This window comes from Bos indicus x Bos taurus, chromosome 16 (genome assembly GCF_003369695.1).
Source record: "Bos indicus x Bos taurus breed Angus x Brahman F1 hybrid chromosome 16, Bos_hybrid_MaternalHap_v2.0, whole genome shotgun sequence".
NCBI classification, from domain to species: Eukaryota; Metazoa; Chordata; class Mammalia; order Artiodactyla; family Bovidae; genus Bos; species Bos indicus x Bos taurus.
The window spans coordinates 68,237,444-68,262,624 of NC_040091.1; the positions used below are offsets into that span (position 1 = coordinate 68,237,444).

General features: G+C 39.7%; 1 protein-coding gene across 1 annotated transcript in view; it reads right to left on the minus strand.

The window, feature by feature from the left end:
• The window catches only part of CENPF (centromere protein F), a 62,557-nt gene extending 38,064 nt beyond the window's left edge, over nucleotides 1-24,493 (minus strand). Inside the window, exons 1-9 of the mRNA XM_027565606.1 lie at nucleotides 24,372-24,493; nucleotides 21,419-21,621; nucleotides 19,973-20,169; nucleotides 13,064-13,185; nucleotides 12,550-12,641; nucleotides 10,291-10,582; nucleotides 8,990-9,192; nucleotides 2,015-2,140; nucleotides 497-625 (exon numbers count right to left, since the gene is read on the minus strand). Coding sequence (XP_027421407.1) covers nucleotides 497-625; nucleotides 2,015-2,140; nucleotides 8,990-9,192; nucleotides 10,291-10,582; nucleotides 12,550-12,641; nucleotides 13,064-13,185; nucleotides 19,973-20,169; nucleotides 21,419-21,580 — 1,323 coding nt within the window. The 5' untranslated portion in view covers nucleotides 21,581-21,621; nucleotides 24,372-24,493. The remainder of the gene's footprint in view (nucleotides 1-496; nucleotides 626-2,014; nucleotides 2,141-8,989; nucleotides 9,193-10,290; nucleotides 10,583-12,549; nucleotides 12,642-13,063; nucleotides 13,186-19,972; nucleotides 20,170-21,418; nucleotides 21,622-24,371) is intronic.
• Nucleotides 24,494-25,181: the final 688 nt, after the last annotated feature.

Consider the following 25,181-nt stretch of genomic DNA (forward strand, 5'->3'; position numbering starts at 1 on the left):
TTAAGTGTGAAATGCCTGTTAAACACATGAGTGGAAATATTGGATGCACACCCCCAAGTCTGAAGTTCAGACCAGACATCCAGGCTAGAGATTTAAATATGGGTGTCATCATCACATGGAAGAGTCAGAAAGCCATAAATCTGGATGAAATCATTTGTGCAGTGGGTGTTAAAAAAGTAAATTATAATTTTTTTAGCACTTTGACTAGAGGCATACACACTTAGGAGAGCTCCCATGTGGCGGCATGACCAAGAACCACCAGAATATCAGAGACGCCCACAGACCCTCAGATCTGAGATCCCCACTCGGCGTTCCCTTTCTCTAAGTGAGAACACCCAGACCCAGAGAGGTTCAGTTTGCTCTCCACTTTAATAACTACAGAAAGTGAGGAAAGTTTTTTTCCTTTAAAGGAATCCTATTGGTACAGAAATGACACGTTATTTTAAAACGTAGGGGAGGAGGTTATGGAGGAGGGAGAAATAAGTTAGCACCCTACTTTATCCAGTTCAGCCTGTAGGATGTTGTATGTGTTCTTAGCTTGCTGTAGCTCCTGGGTGAGCCTGGCTTTCATCTGAGTGCACTCCTGGTCCAGGGTTTGGAAGGAACGCTGTTGACGGGAGAGCTCCTAAAAAGTAAAGACAAACGCATCCAACAGACGCTGGTTAACAAGGGAGAGCCCAGGGCGAGACCCAGACATCCTCCAGGCACAGCTCTTCTGAAAGAACAGGAGATGATGGAGCCAGTCGGCATCTACTTGATGACCAACACAGGCAGCCTTAGCACCCGTCCCGGGCATCAGATCCCGGTCTCTGAGCGGAAGAGGAAGCAGTCCCCCAGGAGAACACGTGGAAACTGGCCCGTTGGCACCTCATCCCCATCTTAAATGAATCACCTCTGTTCTGAGGTACCCAGGGACAAAAGGGTAGAGCTGAGAGCCAACCAGTCACAACTCCACTGAGAAATCAACACACTCAAAAAGGGAGCTTAAAACACCACTGACCATTGAGAATAACAGAAAGTAGATGCCACCAATTAACCTTGATAACCACACAGGGACACCAGATTCACAATTCCAATAACTCTCACTGAAGGAATACAGACCTACTTCCAGGCTAACTCACCTGAAACTGATACCAAGATTTATCCAAGTGCATCTTCAGCCCTAACTTGTCTGCCAACTTCTTCCCCCTAGACATTAATCACCTTTCTAATGTATTTGCCAACTCACAGACTTTAGAAACAGCTGGAAGGACCTCCCCTGTGGACTGGTGGTGAAGACTCCACCTTCCAAGGTGGATCAGGTGTAGGTTCAATCACTGGTTGGAGAACTAATATTCCACACACCACAGGGGATGGCCAAAAAATTAAAAAACAAAGAAAACTTGTAAAAAAGTTAAAAAAAAAAAAAAAAAAAAACAGCTGTAGAATGTAATATAATTTCCCTTACAAAACAGAGTGTTTGAAACAAGAAATACAATCCTTTTCTGCTGCTGCTGCTGCTAAGTCGCTTTAGTCGTGTCCGACTCTGTGCGACCCCACAGACGGCAGCCCACCAGGCTCCACCATCCCTGGGATTCTCCAGGCAAGAACACTGGAGTGGGTTGCCATTTCCTTCTCCAATGCATGAAAGTGAAAAGGGAAAGTGAAGTCTTTCAGTCGTGTCCGACTCTTAGCGACCCCATGGACTGCAGCCCACCAGGCTCCTCCGTCCATGGGATTTTCCAGGCAAGAGTACTGGAGTGGGGTGCCATTGCCTTCTCCAATCCTTTTCTACTTGGTATCAAATTTCAAACAAATCAGAAAACATGGATTAAAAAAAAATTTCTAAAGCCCTTCTCCAATCAAAAACTGAAAGATGGAAAAGTGTGAAGGAAAGTATAGTAACCTTTTCCACACAGCATTCCCCTCTAGTGGAACATCCCAAATGACAGACACTCCTCTTTTCAAATGATCAACCTAGGAAACGACCACAAGAGCCTTCTGGACAAACTCCTCATGAATCCGTTTACCTTACCTCTTGGAACTCTTTTTCTTTCTCCTTGATTTTCTGTTCCAGAGAACATCTGGCACTTTCTGCATTTTGACGCTGACAACTCAAATCTTCAGTCAATTTTTTCAATTTTTGTTCCAAAGCAGTACACTAAAACAAATTAAGACGTTCAATACAAAACAAAAATTATTCTTGGAAGGAGCAAACATTTTGAATTTCAGAAAAATTAGTCCCATGATCTGGTTCAAGTTCAAACATTGTGTTTTGACTTTTTTATATCATACAAAGTTGGGGCTAAAACAATTAGCCAAATACCAAAACTACTACAATTATTTTAGCACACATAAATTTATATTTGGGAAATATCAGCAAGGATATAAACCTGCATTAGGCTATTTAAATAAACCCTTCATAAGTTGTGCCATAAAAGAAATCAGTGTGTCTGAATATTGAGTCACCTAACATTTTGTCGTACAGAAATGAGAGGTTAAAATGCAGTGATGTTGACCTGTGTAAATTAGAGGCTGCAAAATAACCAGAGGGTACCTATTATCCTCATACGTAGTCTGTTTCAAGAATAATAGATTTTGTGAGAAGTTTTAAATATTAATATGCATCTCTCCACAATGCTCCCACTATGTCATTTTAAATGTTTGGAAGTTCACAGCACTCCAGAGAGTATCACAATGGGTTTTAAACCAAGCTGCCAAAGGCAACACAAAGAATACTCATTTGCCTTTTTACATAGCCAGTTATCTCTTTTTTAAAATTGAACTATAGTTGATTTACAGTGTTATGTTAGTTTCAGCTATACAGCAAAGTGATTCAACAACACACACATGCACACACACACACATATTCTTTTTCAGATTCTTTTCCATTATAGATTATTATAAGATACTGGATATAGTTCCCTGTGCTGTATTATTTATCCATTATATATATAGTAGTGTGTATCTGTTAAGCCCAAATCCCCAATTTATCCCTCTCCCCACTTTCCCCTTTAGTAAGCATATTTTTTTTTTCTATGTCTGTGAGTCTTTCTGTTTTACAAATAGGTTCATTTGTATGATCTTTTTTAGATTCCACATATAAATGATATCATGTGATATTTGTCTTTGACGTACTTCTAGTCTCTAGATCCAACCATGTTGCTGCAAATGGCATTATTTCATTCTTTTTTATACATAGCCAGTTATCTTTAAAATAACTGTTAAAACATGAACTACATTGAAATTTAGGATCCTCTTTAAAATTAAATCTTCACAGTGTTAAAACCCATTCCTCTAATTCTTCCCTGTGGTGTTCAAATCCTAGAACTCCCCTACAAAACAACTCTAAATTCCCAGGAAAGAATAAGAACAACTCACACTGCTGGGGGAGAAATCCTGATCCAAAAGAAATGTACCCCAGTGTGGCAAATCTCTCCACTAATATATTTCTCTGAGACTCATTATAGACCCATTTAGAACTATCATAAATTTAACAAAGAGAAAAAGAAAACACTATGTAAAAATTTCCCATAAGACCTAACACCAATTATTAACTAACCAAAGATTAAAAGATAAAGCTGGTCTGATCTTGCAAATATTAGAACTTTCAAGATCCTGAATTTAAAAAGTAAAATATTGAGCCAGTAGTTCAAATTAATTCACTGCTTTGAACATTAAGATACCTCTGTCATTATCCTTATCATTCTTGAATTTTTAAACCCCTAAGGAAAAGTATGAAAGAAATTATTTCTACCAATAATAAATATGAACTCAGCAAATATGTCAAGCACCATGCTAGGCACTGGGGATACAGTGGTAAGCAACTAAGACAAAAGTCACTGCCTAAATGATGGTCTAAAATTTTGACAATTCTCAGGGGGGGAGAAAAAAAACCATGCAGGGCAGAATAAATGAATGAATCCTTGGCACCCTCTGCTGGCACTCCCTCAAACTGCAACCCACAAGATCTCAGAATCAATAACACTTTATTATTGTACAAACAGCTGGTTTAACAAAAAAAAAAAAAAAAAGCCTTTAGGAGTAATTTATATTTTATTTAGATTTTTTTTTTAATGTTGGTATTTATGATGCACCATCCATATACAAGTACCTGACCACTAGGTGTCATGAATGCTCCATAATACTCTAAAAAAGGGTTCAGGGCTCTAGTCCTTTAACAGTATGTATATAGAGAGTATATAACAGTATGTATATAGAGACCTAGAGACTCAGTGCTCTGGGCCTGAGTTTTTAACCATAACATGAAATCCAGATTTGCTGCCCAGTCCCAACACTGTTTCTACATGAATTCAAACCTTGTATCCCACATGGTGTATAAATACTTGGAAAAGAAGCATACTAGAAACAGCATATATTTACTGAAGCACGTGGTTGACTTTGGCTAAATTAGCTCCATTTTATTTAATAGGTAATTCTAAAGGTAGATCAGGGAATAGCATAAGCAAAGGATAATTTGATTTCAGCAACATATTGGACAAGGTCTGACTATCTTTAGAGACAAGATGGAGAAAGGTAGACTGAATTTTCAGTTAGGTGGATTTGTAGTTTATGAGAAAAAAATGGAATCCAGAAAGCATTGAATAAATGAGTCTTAAGAACCTGGAGGGAAGTCTCTAATAGAAAGAAGGCAAAGCTATGTTCTCAGCACTGTCCTATTCAAAAATTTTAATTCATGATCTGGTAAGTGACCTCATGATATATGCTAGAGAGAAGGATCTGGTGATCCTGTCACACCAAAACCAACAAAACAACATGTAAAGGTTAGTTGCTCAGTATCTTTGCGACCCCATAGACCGTAGACTGCCAGGCTCCTCTGGCCATAGAATTCTCCAAGTAAGAATTCTGGAGTGGGTAGGCATTCCCTTCTCTGGGGGATCTTCCAGATCCAGGGACTGAACTTGGATTTCCTGCACTGCAGGCAGATTCTTTACCATCTGAGCCACCAGGGAAGCCCTCAATGTGTAAAAGGATAAGTATAATTCTCATGTACAAAAGAAGACTGAGTTGGCAGAAATGCAAATGAAAATGAATTAAATTGACTAGGAACTCGATATAACAACAACTATTATAAGTTCACCATATGCCAGGTACTACGCTAAAGTCTGTGATAATTTTTATAAAAACTTTACAGCAATCCTATGAGAAAGGCATTATTACTAATACCATTTTATTGATTAGGCAACTGAAGCTCAGAAGTTAATTAAATTGCTCCAAAGTAACAAAACTGGGATGCAACAGAGCCAGGGCTTAAATCCAAGTCTAACTTAGAAAACCAAATTACAAACCCAGACTGCACAAAGAGTAAATATACATACAGATCAAGGGAGGTCATGTTTCATCATATATCTAACCCAAAGTTGTTGAGAATGTTTCTCTGGAAAGCACCACACTAGGGGAATTCTAAAAATGAAGTGGGACTACCACCTCCAGGAAGGTGGAAGAGATGAACATGTCCCTATAACCCCCAAAACAACAACAATCCAAACCCCACATATTTTATTAAAACACACATAAGAAAGCTCTGAAAAGAGAGAAGAAAGCATATTAACAAGAAACTTTGCGACCCAAGGAAAAGCATGATAGTACTGAAAGAAAAAACTGTTAACCCAGAATTCTATACCCTGCAGAAATATCTTCCAAGAATAAAGACATTCCCAGACAAAAGAAAATTTAGAGGATTTGCTGCTACACTAAAAGAATGGTTAAAGGATGTTCTTTACAAAGAAAGGAAATGATGAAAGAAGGAAATTTGGAAGAAGAATAAGAATATTTGTATACACAATAAATGTATATACAATAGGCTTTCCTTTTCTTCTTCAGTTTTCTAAATTATGTTTGACAAGTAAAGCAAAAGTGTAACACTACCTGATGTGGCTCTAAATGTATATACAAAAAATGCTCAAGAAAATTATACTATAAATAGGGGAGGATAGAAGGACAAAAAGAGAAGCAAACTTTCAATAATTTATTAGAGTTGATAGAATGACAACACTGATAAACTGATAAATTGTATGTATATATACATTATCTAGAACAATCATAAAAGCCCTACAAAGAAATATATTCAGAAACTACTGATAATTCAAAATGGAATTCTAAAAACTGTTCAAGTAACCCACGGGAAGGCAGAAAAAATAAAAACAGCCAAATGAAAAATGAAAGAAATAAAAAACAAAAAATAAGATGTAAAACTTAAGTCATGCTGCTGCTGCTGCTAAGTCGCTTCAGTCATGTCTGACTCTGTGCGACCCCATAGACGGCAGCCCACCAGGCTCCCCCGTCCCTGGGATTCTCCAGCCAAGAACACTGGAGTGGGTTGCCATTTCCTTCTCCAATGCATGAAAGTGAAAAGTGAAAGAGAAGTTGCTCAGTTGTGTCCAACTCTTCGCGACCCCATGGACTGCAGCCTACCAGGCTCCTCTGTCCATGGGATTTTCCAGGCAAGAGTACTGGAGTAGGGTGCCACTGTCATGACATATCAATAATTACATTGGCTATAAATGGTCTAAAAACACTAATTAATAGAGATAGTGTTTCTAAAAGGGAATTAAAGAGTGGATTAAAAAATATGACCCAACTATGTGCTGTCCACACAAAACTAACATTAGGCTATTTTTTTAATTCATAGTAAGGTCATATTTTAACTTAACAGTATAGATAGGCTGAAAGTAAAAAGACAGAAAGAAATACATCATGACACTTTAACCAAAGGAAAGCTGGAGAGGTTATATTACTACCAGGTAAAATAGACTTCAGAATTAAAAAAAAAAATTATCAGAAACACTAAGGGATATTACATGATAAAGGTCAATCCAAAAGAAGACATAACAATGCTAAATGTGTATGGACCAAACTACAGAACTGCAAAATAAGTGAAGCAAAAATTTATAAAATTGAAAGGAGAAATAGACATTTATGGGAGACTGCAATACCCTTCCCTCAACAATTGCTAGAAGCAACTAGCCAGGAAATCAACAAAGATAAAGAGGAATTCAACAAAGAACATTAATCAACAGGAGCTAATGACACTTTTATAATATTGCTCTCAACAGAATATACATGTTTCCCCAAGTGCCTATGAAATATATACCAAGACAGACCATATCCTAGACCATAAAACCAACCCCAAGAAATCTAAAAGAACTGAAATCATAGAATATGTTCTCTGACAGCAAAGGAGTCAAATGATAAATCAATAACAAAAAGAGAAAAATCTCAAATACCTGGAAACTAAACAAGGTATTTCTGAATAATCCACGAGACATATCAAAATGTGAAGGGCACAGTGAAGGTAGTATGGAAAGGGAAATTCATCGCATTTAATGTCTGCATTAGAAAAGAAGAAAAGTCTCAAGTCAATAAACTAAGCACCCCACATCAACAACCTAGAAAAAGAAGAGCAAAATAAACTCAAAGCAAGCAGAAGAATATACCAGAGGCCAGAAAAAAAAAATCACTCAAACTGAAAACAGGAAATAATGGAGAAAATCAATGAATTAAAGAGCTGACTCTTTGGTAAGATCAATAAAAGAGCCACAAAACCGACAAACTCCTAGCAGTAGTGACAAAGAGAAAAACAGAAGAAGACACAAATATCAGAAATGCACAGGGAATAAGCCTGACCTACAGTCAGAAGAATAAGGAAATACTATGAACCCCACATATATAAATTTGACAATTTAGATGAAAGTTACTCTAAAATCACAAACTAACCCATCTCATCCAATGTGAAATAAATAATTTTAATAGTTGTCACTATTTTAAAAATTGAATTTGTAATTTTAAAACTCCCAAAAAGAAATCATCAGGCCCAGATAGTTTCACGGAGAATTCTACCAAATGTTATAAAGAAGTAACACCAATTCTACACAATATCTTCCAAAAAATCAGAAGAGGAGGGAACGCTTCCCAATTCATTTTATGAAGCTAGAATTACCTTTGATACAAATACCAGATAAAGACAGTACAAAAAGAGAAAACAGCTGACCAACATCCCTCATAGACACAAGAATCCTTAACAAATTATTAGTAAATAAAATTCAGAAATATATAAAATGAATTCAATTTTTCTACACTTGTCTCCATATAGCACACTATCGATGTGCCTGATACATTTACGTCACGTCCCCCATTAGGATGAAGCTCCATAAGGGCAGTGCTTTTTGTCTATTTACTCACTGCTACTGCAGCATCCCAGGTCTAGAACAGTGCCTGACATATAGCAGACTGTCAATAAATATTTGTCAAATGAGTCAGTAAATGACTCAAATTGAGTCCAAAAACAGACTCACAGATTTAGAGAATGAACTAATGGTTGCCGGGGGGAAGGATGGGTGAACGGGTAGTTAGGAAGTTTCGGACGGACACGTACACACTGCTATGTTGAAAATGGATAACCAACAAGGACATACTGTTCAGCACAGGGAACTCTACTCAATGCTGTGTGGCAGCCCGGATGGGAGGGGAGTTTGGGGGTGAATGGATGCATGTATATGTATGGCTGAGTCCCTTCGCTGTTCACCTAAAACCATCACAACACTTATCAGCTATACCCCAATACAAAAGAAAAAACTTTAAAAAAGAAAAAAGGTTAAATGGCAGAACGGTATATATTGGTTTCCATGAGTAGATCATTTCAACTCTATCATGTCCTAAACCTCTTTTAAAGCTCCATGACTTTAAGTGCCTCTTCTGCGTATCAGGCACCTGCCAGATGTTGTATACACATCTTTATTCTTCACCACCCTCTGAGGTGTAAGAGATCAGCGACTTGTCCAAGTCCCTCAGCTAAAAAATATACAGTCCAGATTTGACCCAGATCTACCAAATTCTAAAAGAACTTTACTATTCAACTGCAATCAATACTGCCTAGCAGATATTAATAAGCTTCATTACTAATATTTATTTTACAAGTCTAAGCATACTCTTTCCAAATAATTGTATGAAAAAATGCAGATTTATCAATAACTAATGAAAAGTTGAGTACCTTGGCTGATGCCTGGTCATACTGTGAAGTTGTTCTCACTAGTTCATCCCGGTTTTTGTTCAAAACTTTCTCTTTTTCATTTAATTCCACTTTTGCTTTCTCCAGTTGCAGTTGGAGTTCTTGAAGTTTATTCACTTGGCCTTTCATTTCTTTTTCTTGTCCTTGCAGACGTAGTTCCAGCTCACTCATCTTGCTCCTTAGTTCTTAAATCACAAACAAAACCCACACTTCAATTAACACGTATTTTTCACAAAGAAATTTACAACTAAACTCAGAATGTATCACCATTACTACACTCTGAAATCTTTGGTGAGTCAAATATAAATCGATTCACATTAAACAAAGGAGCTTTTAATTGGATTTAATTTCAATATTTAGTTTTTTTGTTATTTGTATTCAAAAATCCTATAAAAAGCAGAAGAAAAATTTATGTTTTCACAGAAAACTTGTGGCAGGGGGGAATGCTTCTCTAAAATCAGGAATAGTATCTTATTGAGAAAACTGCAAAAAGTGTATCACATATAAGACCCTGTGTTAAAATTACCACTTGGTTTTATACACCCACAAATATTTCTTTTGTACCCGTATCAATGCAAATGAGTGCTAAGCAGTGAAAAATTCACCCTCCTGTATTCTCTAGTGGCTTTATCTCCAGTAAAGAGCAACAGAGTGTGAACCTCCTCTACTGCCAAAATTAACAATAATTTTTTTTCATTTTTTTCTCCCCACATCTACACAATACTGGTTCCAAAGGCACTGGCCGTGCGATAGCTCTCACCAGTGCACGCTGATGGTGATTTTCAATCTATCACAGTACTGGAAATTATAGTCTGCAGAGCAGATTCCCAAACACCACCTGGCACCCTTGGCTGTCGGCAGCAGCGCGGGGCAGCAGCCAAGGTTACAGGTTTGCCCCCATATGGCCAACCTGGCAGCACACAGAAAAGCCGTTCTGCAGACACATGCCACACCCCTGGCCAAAACCAGCTTGTTCCACAGGCCACAAAAGGAGCCAGGTGAGAAGCGCAGGGAATGTCAACAGTAACCACTTTTCCCAGCTTCACAAAGTCAAAGCCACTCACCCTACTTTTGAAGTCTTCATGGCACCAGCTTTTTAGTAAAATAAAGGTATCTTTCCTAATGATGATAGCTTTTTTCATTATCCCAAAGACACTATTTCATATCACCAGGCTGGGATGTTTGTTGACCACGGATGGGTCTAACAAAACCGCTTTCTAGGATTAAAAGTGTCTGGAGTCATGTCTGAAAGTATCTCAGGAAAATTTAACTCAAGAAGTTACCTTGGTTCTGTGCTTTTAACTGGTCCAAAAGATGAGAATTGCTAGAATTATCACAGAAACTGCTATTAGCATCTGTTTTCCCTATTTGCAAAGTTGATCTACTCGGAGTCACTTCTTGTTCCCCAGAAAAATGAGATGCAGAGAAATCTCTCCTAACTGGAGTTTTCAGAGTGTTAGATGAAAGACGGCTTGGGGTTTTTTCTTGTTGCCATGAGAACACAGATGAAGAAGCCTGATGTCGGGCGATGTCCCGGTGATTCATGGTGCTTTGGGGAATAGTCTGGTTTGCTTTCTGTGAAAACAGAAGCCCTTCAGAGCCCTTTAGAAGTCACAATATTTAAGACTACGTACTAGACTCACAGACATAAACATGCTTATGAAAGAGGAAAGTGGTGGTGGCGGAAAAACTACTACATGTAATATAGATAAACAAGATCTTACACATAGGGAACTATATTCAATAACTTGCAATAAACTGTGACAAAAGAATATGAAAAAGTATGTGTGTGTATGTGTGTGTGTGTGTATGTATATAACTGAATCACCTTGCTGTACACCTGAAACTAATACAACACTGTAAATCAGCTATACAACAACTAAAATTTTAAAAAAGACTACATACTTATTTTCAAATAGAACATAAAGCCACGCCAAGAAGGTATTCAATAGCACTTCTACTGTGTACCAAGAAAGAACATTCATCAAGTCAGGGGACCCACTGAGTCCCATCACCCAGTGAGATGCTCTAACGGTCAGACTCAGCACTGGAGGGGAAGCCAGCACCATCTGAGGGCCAGTCTCTTTTAACTGGGCTCAGCTTCTGTATTTATCCTGCATCCCTCATATACTTCATAAAAACGCATGTGAGTACTCACTGCCATTTTGAATTGTGAAATATGATTTTCCTTTGTCCATCCTTGGTCACTTCCCCCTATAGCTTTGCACACAGAGACTCAAAATTCATACTAACCAAAGAACTCTTAAATGTTCCACCATACCGTTTCCCCCAAAAAACTGTCCTAAGAGGCATTTTGTATTACATAAGACACATTTGTGGATCTTCTGCTGTTTAGAATCCTTTTTGTTCTCTCTGCCTCCATTCTGACAAACATCAAGTTGCAGCTACGGTAGCTGAGTTAAATTTTTTTATAGCAAGGGCTTTTCTCACCACGGGAAGAGGTTTAATGTTTCTGGAGACTCACAGTCCTCCACAAAATAACTCTGGGAACAGATGTCAGGGCCAGAATTGATACCATTGACTGAAATGGGTAACAAAACAAGTGATATTTCCAAGACAATCAGAAGTTCACTGTTTAATTTTTATTCGTGTTGAAAGCAATGCCTTTGCTATGTATCAAAATTCTGGTGATCTCAAAATAAGGGTTAAAGGCTTAAAAAAAATTAAAATTGCTAAAACTCTAATAGGTACTTTTTGATCCTCACTATTTAAGGCATCTACTTATAAATTCAGCCTCAACCTGTCTGCTAAGTTGGGCCATCTCACCAAGTTCACATGCTTAGTGGAATTGTGCCATTCAGTATCAAACTGGAATTTTTTTCAAAAAACAAATAATACCATGTGAGCAGAAATGGGAAAGGTATATTCTACAGATACCAGGTTATTTTCAGGGTCAGTCCTGTAACTAAAAGGTGGGGTTCCCAAAACATGTGTTTTGTTTATTTTATTGATGTTAAGCAAATCTTTCACCCACCTCTCTCAGCCTTTTTCCCCCCTATCAAACTGGAGTTTAAATCCCTTGTCAGCTACTTATTTAAAAGAACTAGAGAGATTATGTTGACAACATTCTCACCTGAAATAAACGTTTCATTAATAACAATCCCCACACCTCTCACCCCTGGTAGCAATCACCAATTCCATCAGAAGGTCTGAATGGGAAGCAACTGCCTCTAGGTGCCAAAGTCAGCCAGGAATAACTCTGGTCCCACCCTCTCCAAACATATTCTTTATCATAAGATCTTAACAGAGAAACTTGAGTATGTTTCCACAGTTTCTGGGGAATTTGGGGCCTATTTGATATTTAGGGATAAAGTCATCTGCCCAATCCATTTTATTCCACTCCTAACCTATTTTTAAACTTAAAAATATCATAACCAATGAGCCAGGAACTCTGTTTCCTCAGTGTAAGATAAACGGGTCAGTCCTATGTAGCGCAGATTTTTCTATCTTTGCTCTATCCTACCTATATCAAAGTACTTCTTCAACTGCATACTCCATTAAGAGGCCCATAATTAACTTACCTTTGCCTGCAAGGCTTTTACCTCTGCCTCTAATCTTTTTCGTTCTTCAACTTCTTTATTATATTTTTCTTTTAGATCTTCATATTTGGAACCTAAATACAGACAATGAGGTACAGCTTCAGTTTGATCACTGATTTTGCAAAGAATCATTATGATAGTCTAGAAATGAGTATCTTCATACATCAGATAGAAAGAACGTTTTGGTTAAGGCAACCAATACTGCTCAAATTACCCAAATATTAAAATGCATGGAAACACAAGTATTTTGAATATTCCAAAGCTGAATTATTTTAAAAAATACCACAGACGGATAAAGTGAAAAGCTTAAAGGCTTACTGATGGCACGACATATTTCAACAGATATACAAACATGTATGTAACTAATGGCTGCTTTTTGTTGTTGTTTTTAATGCTTAAATTAGAAGCTGAATTCAAGGTTGAATGATTTCATTTCTTGGGCAGAATTAAAATCTCAACAAAAGAGCTATTTATACAAAGGGAAAAGAATCCTTACCGCTATAATACTGGCTTGGTGTGAGCGGAGTTGCAAAGATTTTTTGTGGTGTAAGGCATGAATTCAGAGAGACATCCGCAGACTGTGCAGCTTGTTGGCTTCTTTCAAGTTCAGATTTACACCTGTGAGAAAACGACCCGAGAGGATGCCACACCAGAGTCACAGCTGCGGAACACCAACACCATACATTCCCAGAGCGCAACAAGCTGACAAGAAAACCCACCCTCTAAGGATTCCTACCACTGCATTTAGCCAACAGACACTTCATAAGAACTAACTTGCGAGACAGTCCTTTGTCTCCACAGGAACTCGGTCTGGTTAGGAAAACAGAAATATAAGTCAGCCAGTTACAATGTGATAAAGGCTATAATGAAGATCTGTAATAACCACTATCATAGCAAAGAAGAGTTGGGAGGGTTGGGACACATTCCTACCAAATTTTATATTCTAGGCCAAAGAAAGACACAGGGCTTACTTACCAAAAAAAAAAAAAAAAAACCCAGAACTTAAGACAGGAGGACATTGGTATCATTGAAGCAGGGGCTCAAATCTTGAAACTAGATAACATTACATATAATACTGTCATTATATTAATAACATAGACTTTGGCAAGATCCTTTTGACATACCTTCTAGAGAAATGAAAAGAAAAATAAACAAATGGGACCTAATTAAACTTAAAAGCTTTCGCACAGCAAAGGAAACCATAAATAAGATGATGAAAAGACAATCCTCAGAATGGGAGAATGGAGAAGGCAATGGCACCCCACTCCAGTACTCTTGCCTGGAAAATCCCATGGACGGAGGAGCCTGGTAGGCTGCAGTCCATGGGGTCGCTAAGAGTCGGACACGACTGAGAGACTTCACTTTCCCTTTTCACTTTCATGCATTGGAGAAGGAAATAGCAACCCACTCCAGTGTTCTTTCCTGGAGAATCCTAGGGATGGGGGAGCCTGGTGGGCTGCCGTCTATGGGGTCACACAGAGTTGGACACGACTGAAGTGACTTAGCAGCAGCAGCAGAATGGGAGAAAATACTTGCAAATGAAGCAACTGACAAAAGATTAATCTCCAAAATATACAAGCAGCTCATGGAGTTCAATATAAAACAACAACAGCAGGGCTTCCCTGGTGGCTCAGTGGTAAAGAATTCACCTGCCAATGCAGGAGACGTGGGTTCGATCCCTGATCCAGGAAGATCCCACGTGCCATGCAGCAACTAAGCCCATGCACCACAACTACTGAGCCTGTTCTCTGGAGCCCCGGAGCTGCAACTACTGAGCCCATGCATCACAGCTACTGAGGCCCGCACGCCCTAGAGCCTGTGTTCCACAAGAGAGCCACCCCTGCTCACCCCAACTGGAAAAAAAGCCTGTGCAGCAATGAAGACCCAACACAGCCAAAAATAAATATGTAAATAAAAATTATTTTTTAAAAAAAATCAAAAAATGGAAGATCTAAACAGACATTTCTCCAAAAGAGACAGATAGATGGCCAACAACATGAAAAGATTCTCAACATCGCTCATTATTAGAGAAATGTAGATCAAAATGTAGATAGTCAGGTATCACCTCACACAGGTCAAACCGGCCATCATCAAAAAATCTACAAACAGTAAATGCTGTAGAGGATGTGGAAAAAAGAAAACCCTCCTGAACTGTTGGTGGAATGTGAATTGATACAACCACTGTGGAGAACAGTACTGAGGTTCCTTAAAAAAGCTAAAAACTACCATATGACCCAGCAATCCCACTACTGGGCATATACCCTAAGAAAACCATAATTCAAAAAGACACATGTACGCCAATGTTAGGGCTTCACCAGTGGCTCAGCAGTAAAGAATCCATCTGCCTGTAATGCAGGAGACATGGGTTCAATCCCTGGGTTGGGAAGATCCCCTGGAGAAGGGAATGGCTACCCAATCCAGTTGTTTTTGCCTGGGAAATCCCCTGGACAGAGGAGCCTGGCGGGCTACAGTCCATGGGGGTCGCAAAAGAATCAGACACAACCTAGTGACTGAACGACGACCCGAAATGGTCACTGCAGCACTATTAACAATAGCCAGTTCATGGAATCAAGCTAGATGTCCACAGACAAATGAACAGATAAAAAAGATGTACAAGTATACAATGGAATATTACTCAGCCATAAACGGGAAAGAAATTGGGTCATTTGTAGTGAAATGGATGAACCTAGAGTCTGTCACATAGAGTGAAGTATGCCAGAAAGAGAAAAACAAGTATCATATATTAACACATGTATAAGGAATCTAGAAAAATGGTGCTGATGGGCCTATCTGCCAGGCAGAAACAGAGAATGGACTGTGGGCAGGAGGCAGGAGAGGGCAGATGGACGAGAGAGCAGCATTGGCACATACACTGCCATGTGTCAGACACACGGCTGGCGGGAAGCTGCTCTGGACCGCAGGGAGCGCAGCGCAGGCCCCGTGACGACCCAGAGGGCCGGGATGGGGGGCTGGCAGGGAGGCTTGAGAGGGTCGGGACATACATGTACTTACAGCTGGTTCACAGTGTTGTACAGCAGAAACTAACCCAATATTATAAAGCAATTATACTCCAGTTAAAAATTAAATAAGTAGAAATTTTAAATCAATAAAAACATAGCCTTGATATACATACAATGCCTTTTATGACATTTTTTTAATGCATATATAAAAATTAAGTTAACTTCATGCATGTAGAAAAGATACTGGCAGGAAACAGACCCAAAGAAATGGAGACAGTGAGCTAAACACAACCACTCTCAGTATGTGTGGAGCATTGGCTCCAAGACCCCTGCAGATGACAAATATCCAGGGATGCTCAAGTCCCTTATATAAAATTAGCAGTAATACCTTCAGCCCTTCATATAGCTAGGTGTGGAACCTGAGGATACAGAGAACCTGGACTGTGCAGGTGTCGAGTATCCTTACCATTCAAGTCCTAACACCTTTCAAGAGAACTCAGTTCTTGCAGCTCGACCTGTGTCTCTGATTTTCCCTTAACACAAGAAACAAAAAGAAGCTCCTCGGACAATCTCTAATGATGGGCACCATTCTCTTTGCCAAGGACAGATTACTCAAAGCAGGGAAGGAAGAAAGGAATAAAGGAAGGGCCTCAGTGCCCTAGCTCCTCCCGGCTCTAAATTCTACCCGAGAAAGAAGAAGTAATGTTATGAGCCAAAAATGGCTATGCAGCAAATAAAACCACCTTCGAATTTACAACAGATAACACCTGTCCAACAGAAATATTCTATTAGCGTGAAAAAAATAACAAGAAATAAATGAATTCAACCTTAATATTTCACTCAATATTTTTGATATTATCATTTCCCCTCACTCAATGCAAAAATTATTAATAAGGAATTTTACATGTTTTTGTACTAAATCTTCAGCATTCGGAGTTCAGTGTGTACTTCCAGCACACCTCCATTCACACTAACCACATTTCAAGTGTCCCACCGCCACATGTAGCCAGTGGCTACCATACTGGACACTGCAGGTCTACAGACGTCCCAAGGTGTAAAAGGTTGGTGACTCCGGAGAGAAATTTTGAAGGAACTTGCAAAACTGGTGTTTCTTTTCCCTCTCAAATTCACATCTTATCCCCTTTTCCCTATCTTTTCATTTGAAAAAGTTTATTAATTTTAAATATTAAATAAAAATATACCCTGCTGTTATTTTTATAAAGCTTTGTATCGCCTGTCTCCTAGGGAAAAAAACACACAAACTATCACCACTAAAAAAATGTACTAAATTAAGCTCTTTTCTACTAGGTTTCATTTAGCCAAGCATCTCTTCCTCAAATGTTAAAATATGAATGTTTCTGTCTAAATTATTAAAATCAATATTTCTAACACTGGCACCCAAAATGTTCTTTTCAAAGAAATAATTATTTCAGCATACTGAAGTGAACTTCCTACTTCCCAAGCACCTGCCTTCCAAAACAAAGGCTTCTTTCATTTATTCATTCAACAAGTATTTGAGGATTTGCAATTGCCAGGTGCTAGGAATACAGTGATGAACAAGACAGACAAAGATAAGGTTTAGGAAAACAAAGAACAAAATAGACATTTATTTATCATTCTAACATTGTGACTTAATACGACTTAATAGCCACCTTACCACATGGATAGAAAATAAAATTAGAAAAAGACTGCTGTGTACCTAAGTTATCATCTTCATAAAAAGACAAGCATACAATCAATCCTTGGTACCTGCAGAAGGTTGGTTCTAGGACCCTCTTAAATACTAAAGGGCTTCCCTTGTGTCTCAGCTGGTAGAGAATCCACCTGCAATGTAGGAGACCTGGGTTTGATCCCTGGGTTGGAAGATCCCCTGAAGAAGGGAAAGGCTACCCACTCCAGTATTCTGGCCTGGAGAATTCCAGGGACTGTATAGTCCATGGGGTCGCAAAGAGTCAGACATGACTGAGCGACTTGCACTTTCACTTTAAATACTAAAATGTGCAGAGGCTCAACTCTCATATAAAATCACATAGGTAGCATTTGCATAATAACCTATGCACATCATCCTGCATATTTTAAATCACCTCTAGGCTACTTATAGTACCGAATATAATGTATATACTATGTTAATAGTTGTCAGCATGCAAATTTAATTTTTGCTTTTGGAACTCTCTGGAATTTTTTCTTCAAATATTTTTGACCCTAGTTGGTTGAATCTGTGGATGCAGAACTCATAGATATGAAGAGTCAACTCTTAATTTTTAAATGTTCTACCTTTCAAAAATACATTTGCTTTGTAGGTAGAATTAAAATAACCACAAGCTATGCCTGGAAAAAAGTTCTTGGTATCAAAATACTTATTAACTACAAATGGAAAAACAGTAATTTACAATCCAGAAATTCAGGTGACACCCTAACCAAGTGATGGTTTAAAAGTCAAATTGAATCATGTACCCTCTTTTACGAGGCACTGAGAAAGGCATGTAACTAGTTCTGTGACACTTTTACCAAAAATTCATAGCCTTAATCTGACCCAGAGATTCTCTCCAGGATGACTCTGCCCTCCCAAAGGGCATCTGGCAGTGCCTGGTGGCACTTCTGACTGTCAAAATTTGGAGATGGGGTAAGTGCTGCTGGCATCTAGTGAGTGAAGGCCAGGAATTCCATGTACCCTATGGTGAACAGGGCAGCCTTCCACAACAAATAATCCAGTCTAAGTGTCAACTCTGCCATTGTTGAAAAACAGCGGGCAAATCCAAATTGAGTACTATTGTATTAAAGGGGTCTAGTGCTCCTTAAAAATGTCAAAGTCACAAAAGTCAAGACACCATCACAGCTTAGGGAGAAAAGAAAACATCCACGAAATGCAACATGGAATTCTGGCTCAGGTCCTGGAGTACAAAAGGGACATTCCTGGAAAAATGAGTAAGGACATGACTGGAAAAATGAGAAATTCCAATAAGGTAATAGTACTGAATTAATGTTTATTTCTGGTCTGGTCATTGTACCCCAGTTATGTAAGGTGTTAACAACTGATTCTGGAAGTATGAAGTTATTTAAAAATAAAATTTATTCTTAAAAGTTCTAGGGGAACATTCGCAGAATTAACATGGGCAATTTGCTTATCTTTTTTGCTTTTAATCTTCCACTGTTAGAATGAGAAGATTCCATTTATAAGTTAGCAGTGCTCAAGTCCCACTAAACTTTGATTAATGCCTCTAGTTGTTTAGGAATTTTTCTTTTAATGGAAAAATAGTAATAAGCGCTTTTTAAAAAAATTGCTTAAATATGGCATAGGAATTGGTGATTTTTTTCCCATTTAACAAGTATTTTATTGGTTGCCTTTTATAAGACGAGCAGTTTTATTTTTTTTAATTGGAGTATAATTGCTTTGCAATGTTGTGCTTAGTTTCTGCTGCACAATAAAGTGAATCAGCTATATGTATATACTCGCTTCCCTCTTAGACCTCCCTCCTACACCCACGCCCCCATCCCACCCGTCTAGGTCCTCACAGAGCACTGAGCGGAGTTCCCTATGCTTTACAGTAGGTTCCAACTAGCTATCTGTTTCATACAAGGTAGTGTATGTATGTCAATTCCAATTTCCCCCACCCCCACCTTCCCCAACTGTGTCCGCGTGTTTCCAGGGCAGGAACACAGATGCAGTCATAGAGTGAAATCAGTGAATTGATTATGTAATACTTAAGATGGGAGAAGGGTCTCCCGGATGGGGAATCTCAATGGGAAAGTCTTCCAGAGTTCACTTCCCTCCTCTCCAGCTGAGATTCCGTGGCACCCAGCTGGCACCCAAGTTCAGTCGCTCTCTTCCACATCCTCAATTACTCCACTGTCTTCTATCTCATCACCCTTGCCCCCAAACCCTAAATCAATCCTCTGGGATATCTTCTCAGCATTTATATCCCACATGCTAAAGAAAAAAAAAAAAAAAAACTCATACAACTCTATAAACTGGTCCCACTATAAATTCCTGGCCTCCAATCTTAACTGAGCTCTCAATGCTCCTCATCCTTTGGGAATTCCCTAGTTCTCTCCTCTACAACAGCTTTTCCATGCAGAGAAGACACAAGCCATCAATATAAGCCACGTTTTAACTTCCCTCCATCTTTCCAGTAACCACTGTTGACAGTTTTGGAATTTATCTTTGCACCCCCCTAGTAACACACACAGTGCCTGGCACATGAGGCAGCTTAATAAACATATGCTGAATAAGTAAATGAATAAGCCAGCAACCATTTAATGAATTTACACAGCCCTGAGCCATGCAACAACAGGACTGAAGCATATGGCAACTGTCCTCAAATCATTGTTCATTCCACTGGAAAAAAAAAAAAACTGCAATATGTAGTAATAACATCATAAAAAGGATGCATCTGATAAATACATATAAAGACATCCATAATAAATACTAATCCCAAAAAAGTTACCTTTTAAGTTCCTGTTCCAGCTTTTCTATTTGTTTTTTGCTTGAGTTCAGTTGACCTTCTTGGAAATTCACTTGTGACTCCTTGACTTGAAGTTCATGAGAAATCTTCTGCTTAGTCTTCTCCAGATTTTCACATATTTCCATCAAGCTTTGGTTCTCCCTTTTCAGGTTTGCACCCTCAGTTTTTTCATTCTCAACCTAATGGGGATTTTTCAAAAGGAAATACATCACTTACTCATGAACTTATCAGACATATCTGTGAATCTGAGTCTAACCCTGATGACTAATTTTCTGAGATACAATTGTAATAATCCAGAAGTCAATGCTTGATGAACAGAGAAATCCTAGATGATCTCATTTTGAAGTTTATTAATAGAAAAGTTTTACAAAGTCATGTATTACACTGTCTTTGGTTAGGTCTACACACACCAATCCTAGAGAGGCTTTAATATGCTTTCGAGAATTAAAAAAAATTAACCTTATAAACCCTCTCTTAGCTACTCATTTTCAAGTTCAGTTGCCAAAGCCAGTAAGTGTAAGAAATTGAAAAATTCTCCCACTAGCAAAAACATTTTAGAAGCAGTAATTGTTATTACTACTTTACTATGAAAGAAGTACTACTTAAGTGTCCATTTACTAGTCCTGGAGAGATCTGGGAACTCCACGGTGAAAGCTCACTGTCAGAAAGCAGTATCTAGGAGACTTCTTCAGAGAAGGCAATGGCACCCCACTCCAGGACTCTTGCCTGGAAAGTCCCATGGACGGAGGAGCCTGGTGGGCTGCAGTCCATGGGGTCACTAAGAGTCGGACACGACTGAGAGACTTCACTTTCCCTTTTCACTTTCATGCATTGGAGAAGGAAATGGCAACCCACTCCAGTGTTCTTGCCTGGAGAATCCCAGGGACGGGGGAGCCTGGTGGGCTGCCGTTTATGGGGTCGCACAGAGTCAGAGACGACTGAAGCAACTTAGCAGCAGCAGGAGACTTCTTTGGTGATCCAGTGGTTAAGACTCGGAGCTTCCACTGCAGGGAGTGTAGGTTCAATTCCTGGTCAGGGAACTAAGATCCCACAAACCGCACAGCCCAACCCCCCCAAAAAAGCAGTATCTATTTGGGCTGCAAAGTGTTCTCATACTGACCCCAGATTCAGAGCCAGAGACTTTTGGCCATGTTGGTGCTGAATGCAAAAGCAATGTCCAATTCATGGTCCCTAAGAGAAGTGAAAACGGAACTCAGCACTCCTACACATGAGCACATAAGCAGAAATGAGGACAGAGGATGCAGAAATAAGGTAATCACAATAAAAAAGACTCAATAGAAGAGAGGAAGGAGGATTACCACCTGAAGACAGCAAAATCATCTTTCTCTAAATTAAAAAAGGACCAAGATAAAACTGTTGATCCAAATAACGAGTGAACAGTTTTAAATACCAGCATTTCAGTGCTACCTTCTGTTTTTGCTTCTGCAACGCAGCCTCCAGGGTCTCAAGCTGAAACTGCCGTTGCTGCCTTTCTTTCTTCAGTTTGTCGAGCTGGCCTTCAAGCTCTTGAATCTTCTGAAGAGCTCTTGTAGGCAAGCCTTCCTTCCATTCTTCCAAAGCCCAGCTCATTTTGCTCTCCTTTCTTTATTACTCAAACATTTATAAATAAACTGAAAAGAATAAACAGACTGTTGACCCTACCACAGTACAAGGAAACTTATAGTCTCAGAGACAAACTAATCTACATAACCACCTCTAAGAATCAAATCTCAAAACTTCTTTCAAAAGATAACAAAGTATAGCATCCATCGAGCCACCCTCTGCCAGGTGACTCCCAATACCTCTGACTGTGAGGTAGTTCACAGTATGCTCATTTGGTTTCACCTTGCTTTCTGTTTTTCTTATTTCTCATTTCTTACTTCTCATTAGGCCACCTGCTTTCTACCACTCAGTTCATTTTCATTATACAAGGTATGAATTTTTTGGTATAAGGCTTCTGGGGAAATCGGGCTTACAGGACAAAGAAAATACATAAGTTATTTTGCAAATGCTCGTCTTTCTTCTCTTCGTGTCATTAATTCCCACTCATACTCCATCCCCCTTCCTCCAGGAAGACTTCCCTGAGGACATCATGTTTCCCTGAGCACATCTGGTGTTTTCTCTCCATCAGAGTCTCTCATGGCACAGGTACCTCCTTCTCCTCCCACATGATTATCATTTGTTGAGTCAGTGCATGACTGAACAAAGTATGAATGCCATACTAGCACTAGAATCACTGCAAAATGCAGTCAAGTCATTCTCCAGACCAACTGTGACCAGGAATCAGGTATATAGCCTTAGTGATTCAAATCCCTTCTCAGCTATAGGCAAGATGTGTGGCCTTGGGCATGTTATTTGACAGATCTATGCTCTGGGCTGTTTGGGAATAATAATGGTGGTGACTCCCTAAACCTTTAGAACACTATCTCCTGATAAGCTTTCTGTACATATTAGCTATTAGTCCCTGAAAAACACTTTTTCATTTTATATTGCTACCTATGGTACCAAGACAGAAATGGCCTACCTCTTTCTCGGACGTATCTTAGAAAATTTAAATCAGCTGAGAGAAAAGTATGGCAATTATTCTTTTCTCATTAGCCTTTAGAACTTAAATGGAAGAAAAAAAGCATTCATTTTCCAGTTATTTTAGCCAGAGGATGAGAATCTGTTTTTTTTACTAAATGAAGTTCACAACCATTTTAGTGTTTTGTTTCCATCGACTTCATCAAGGAAATTTATCAGCATGATTAAAAATTAGTCGATGAAAGTACTAATAAATTTTTTCCCAAAAATTAAAAGAGAAGCAAGGGTCTTGGAAAGCACATAATTTCAAGCCTTGGAAAGTTGTTTTCTCTCCCATTCTCCCCTCCCCTTAATTCTTTGAACACAGTATCTTAAACCCCATTTCCATCTACCCAAAAACGACTTCAAGGAGTGTCATGCCTCTCCAGCAACAAAGACAATTTACACTGCCCCAATAGGCAACCTTATCTATTATAAACTAGCTAGTTCATTCAGGAGTTCAGGGGTACCTTCAGAGGAACACAGCTATAACTCCTAAACAATTCTGCCAGCCATGGAAAGCGTTACATCAAGACACCATAGCAAACAAAATATTAAAACGAGCAATTTAAAAAGATGATACAGACGATGGAAATAAACAGAAGGACGACTGGCAAGTTAAATGCTTTTCCATTTCAAAGTCTAAGATACAGCAAAACATAAACGGTTAAAGCAATCATCAGACCCAAGATAAGTTTGATTGGAGGGGACGACTTCGACAGGTATCAGTCATTCAACAATCTATATGGAGCCACTGGGGCAACAGGACCAAAAAAATTTAAAAAATGTAAATCTCAAGATGAAAGAGGCAAAGGGGGTGGGGGGCGGAGCCTGTGAATGAAAACTCTGCCTGCTCCTCCAGACCAAGCTCGAGAATAGGACTCAAAGTCGCTCCGCGGTTGCACTGTAGGCGGGGACTCGAGTTTCTGGCCGAAGATGGGGGATTCTGATACAGGGAAAGTGTGAACCCGGCCTGCAGTACGTGATGTGCGCGAGTCACAAAAGAGTTTCTTTGGGCACTTTATGGGGTTGAGTGATTCGGGCCTGGGAAGTGTCCTCCACTTGGTTAAGATAAAAAGAGCATTTCTGGAAGGATCATAGTCCTGCAGATCCTTTTTGCAGAAACCTTGACTTCTGGGCTTTTCTTCACACCCCACCCCCCACCCCCTTTGCCTCTTTCATCTTGAGGTTTACATTTTTGTGGCTGTCCTGTTGCCCCAGTGGCTCCATATAGATTGTTGAATGATTGATACCTTAAATCTGTCGAAGTCGTCCCCTCTCATCAAAATTAAAATTTCTGAGTCCTTATCCCATAGCGCAAGCCAGGTCCACAGGCGCAGTCCAATAAATGCGGAAAGAAACGGAAGGCAAGAGAGAAAATGCTCTCACAACGAACAATAGGCACACCAAAGCGTTGCCCAGATCAAAACCCTCAAATCCCAAGTCTGCATCTCCTCCAAGCGACAAAAGACCGATGTCCAAATTTCAAACAGGAGGTGCAGAAAGGCTGCCAGTGAAACCTGCTGAGCTTCAGGTCCCTTACCGTACAGAGGAATCAGTTTCCCCCAAAGGGCGGAGCAAGAGCTCCCGACACTAGTGCAAGCCCACTTCCACCAGGAGCACAAGGGCGCCGATACCCCTAAGAACCTGGCCCAGGGCCGATTCTCTAGTCCCTCGGGTGGGAGGAGGCAGCGGCCCGCGGCACCTACAGTGCCGAGAAGCGCCATCCCACAGGCATCGTCGCCCAGGAACCCCCAGCACAAGAACCGCGGCTCCCTCACGCCCGCCGCCAGAGCTGGGACCCAAGGAGAACGCTCACCTTGCTGGCGGGAGAGGGCAAACAACCCTTCTGAAAGGCGAGTCCTTGTCCAGCCTCCGTGAGCTGGAGCACAGAGGCCAATTCAAACCGCCCGCGACTGCCACCCGTTTTCGATTCGACCGCTTCCGGCCTCTAGACTGAACTCGGCTCCAAGCCTATTGGTCACTGTCAGAGGCTGTGAGCCAATCGGCTTCCGCGTAGTCGAACGGCTGCCTCTGATTGGCCCTTTCGGATGGATTTAAAAATCAAGCCAAGCCCGCAGAGGGGCCAGGGCTAGTGCTACTGGGTTTTTTGTTGTTGTGGGGAGGCGGAGCCCACGTGCTTTAGCTGAGGCTGGGAGGCGTTAGGAACGGCTGTTTCCTCCAAAGGCAGCGAATGGGACGGCGGATTAGGAGGGTGTGGTCTATCGGCTACAGCCAGCGGGAGAGAGCTGCCAGGTGAAAACTTTTTAATACTTCACACACGAATCTGCTTATTAAATATATATAATTTAGGACATATCTACTAAAGTACTGTTCTGCCAGACATTCTTCCTCCTGTGTCATTCCTAACAATTCTTTAGAAAAGTATTTTTGTTTTTATTTAAAGGTTAACTGAGGCACAGAGAAGCTTAAGTCTTTTGAAATTGAAATCTAGAAGATGCAGGGCCTCACGTTTAACTGCTTCTAAACAGGTGATTCTAAGCATTTGTTATCTGCCATTCCAGGGGAGAAAATTGTACCCAGAAAAACCGTGAACGTAGGATGTAACCCCCTCTTTTCTTATGAAGCTCCCTAGTAATGTGTGTACTTATGTACCATAAACTAAAAA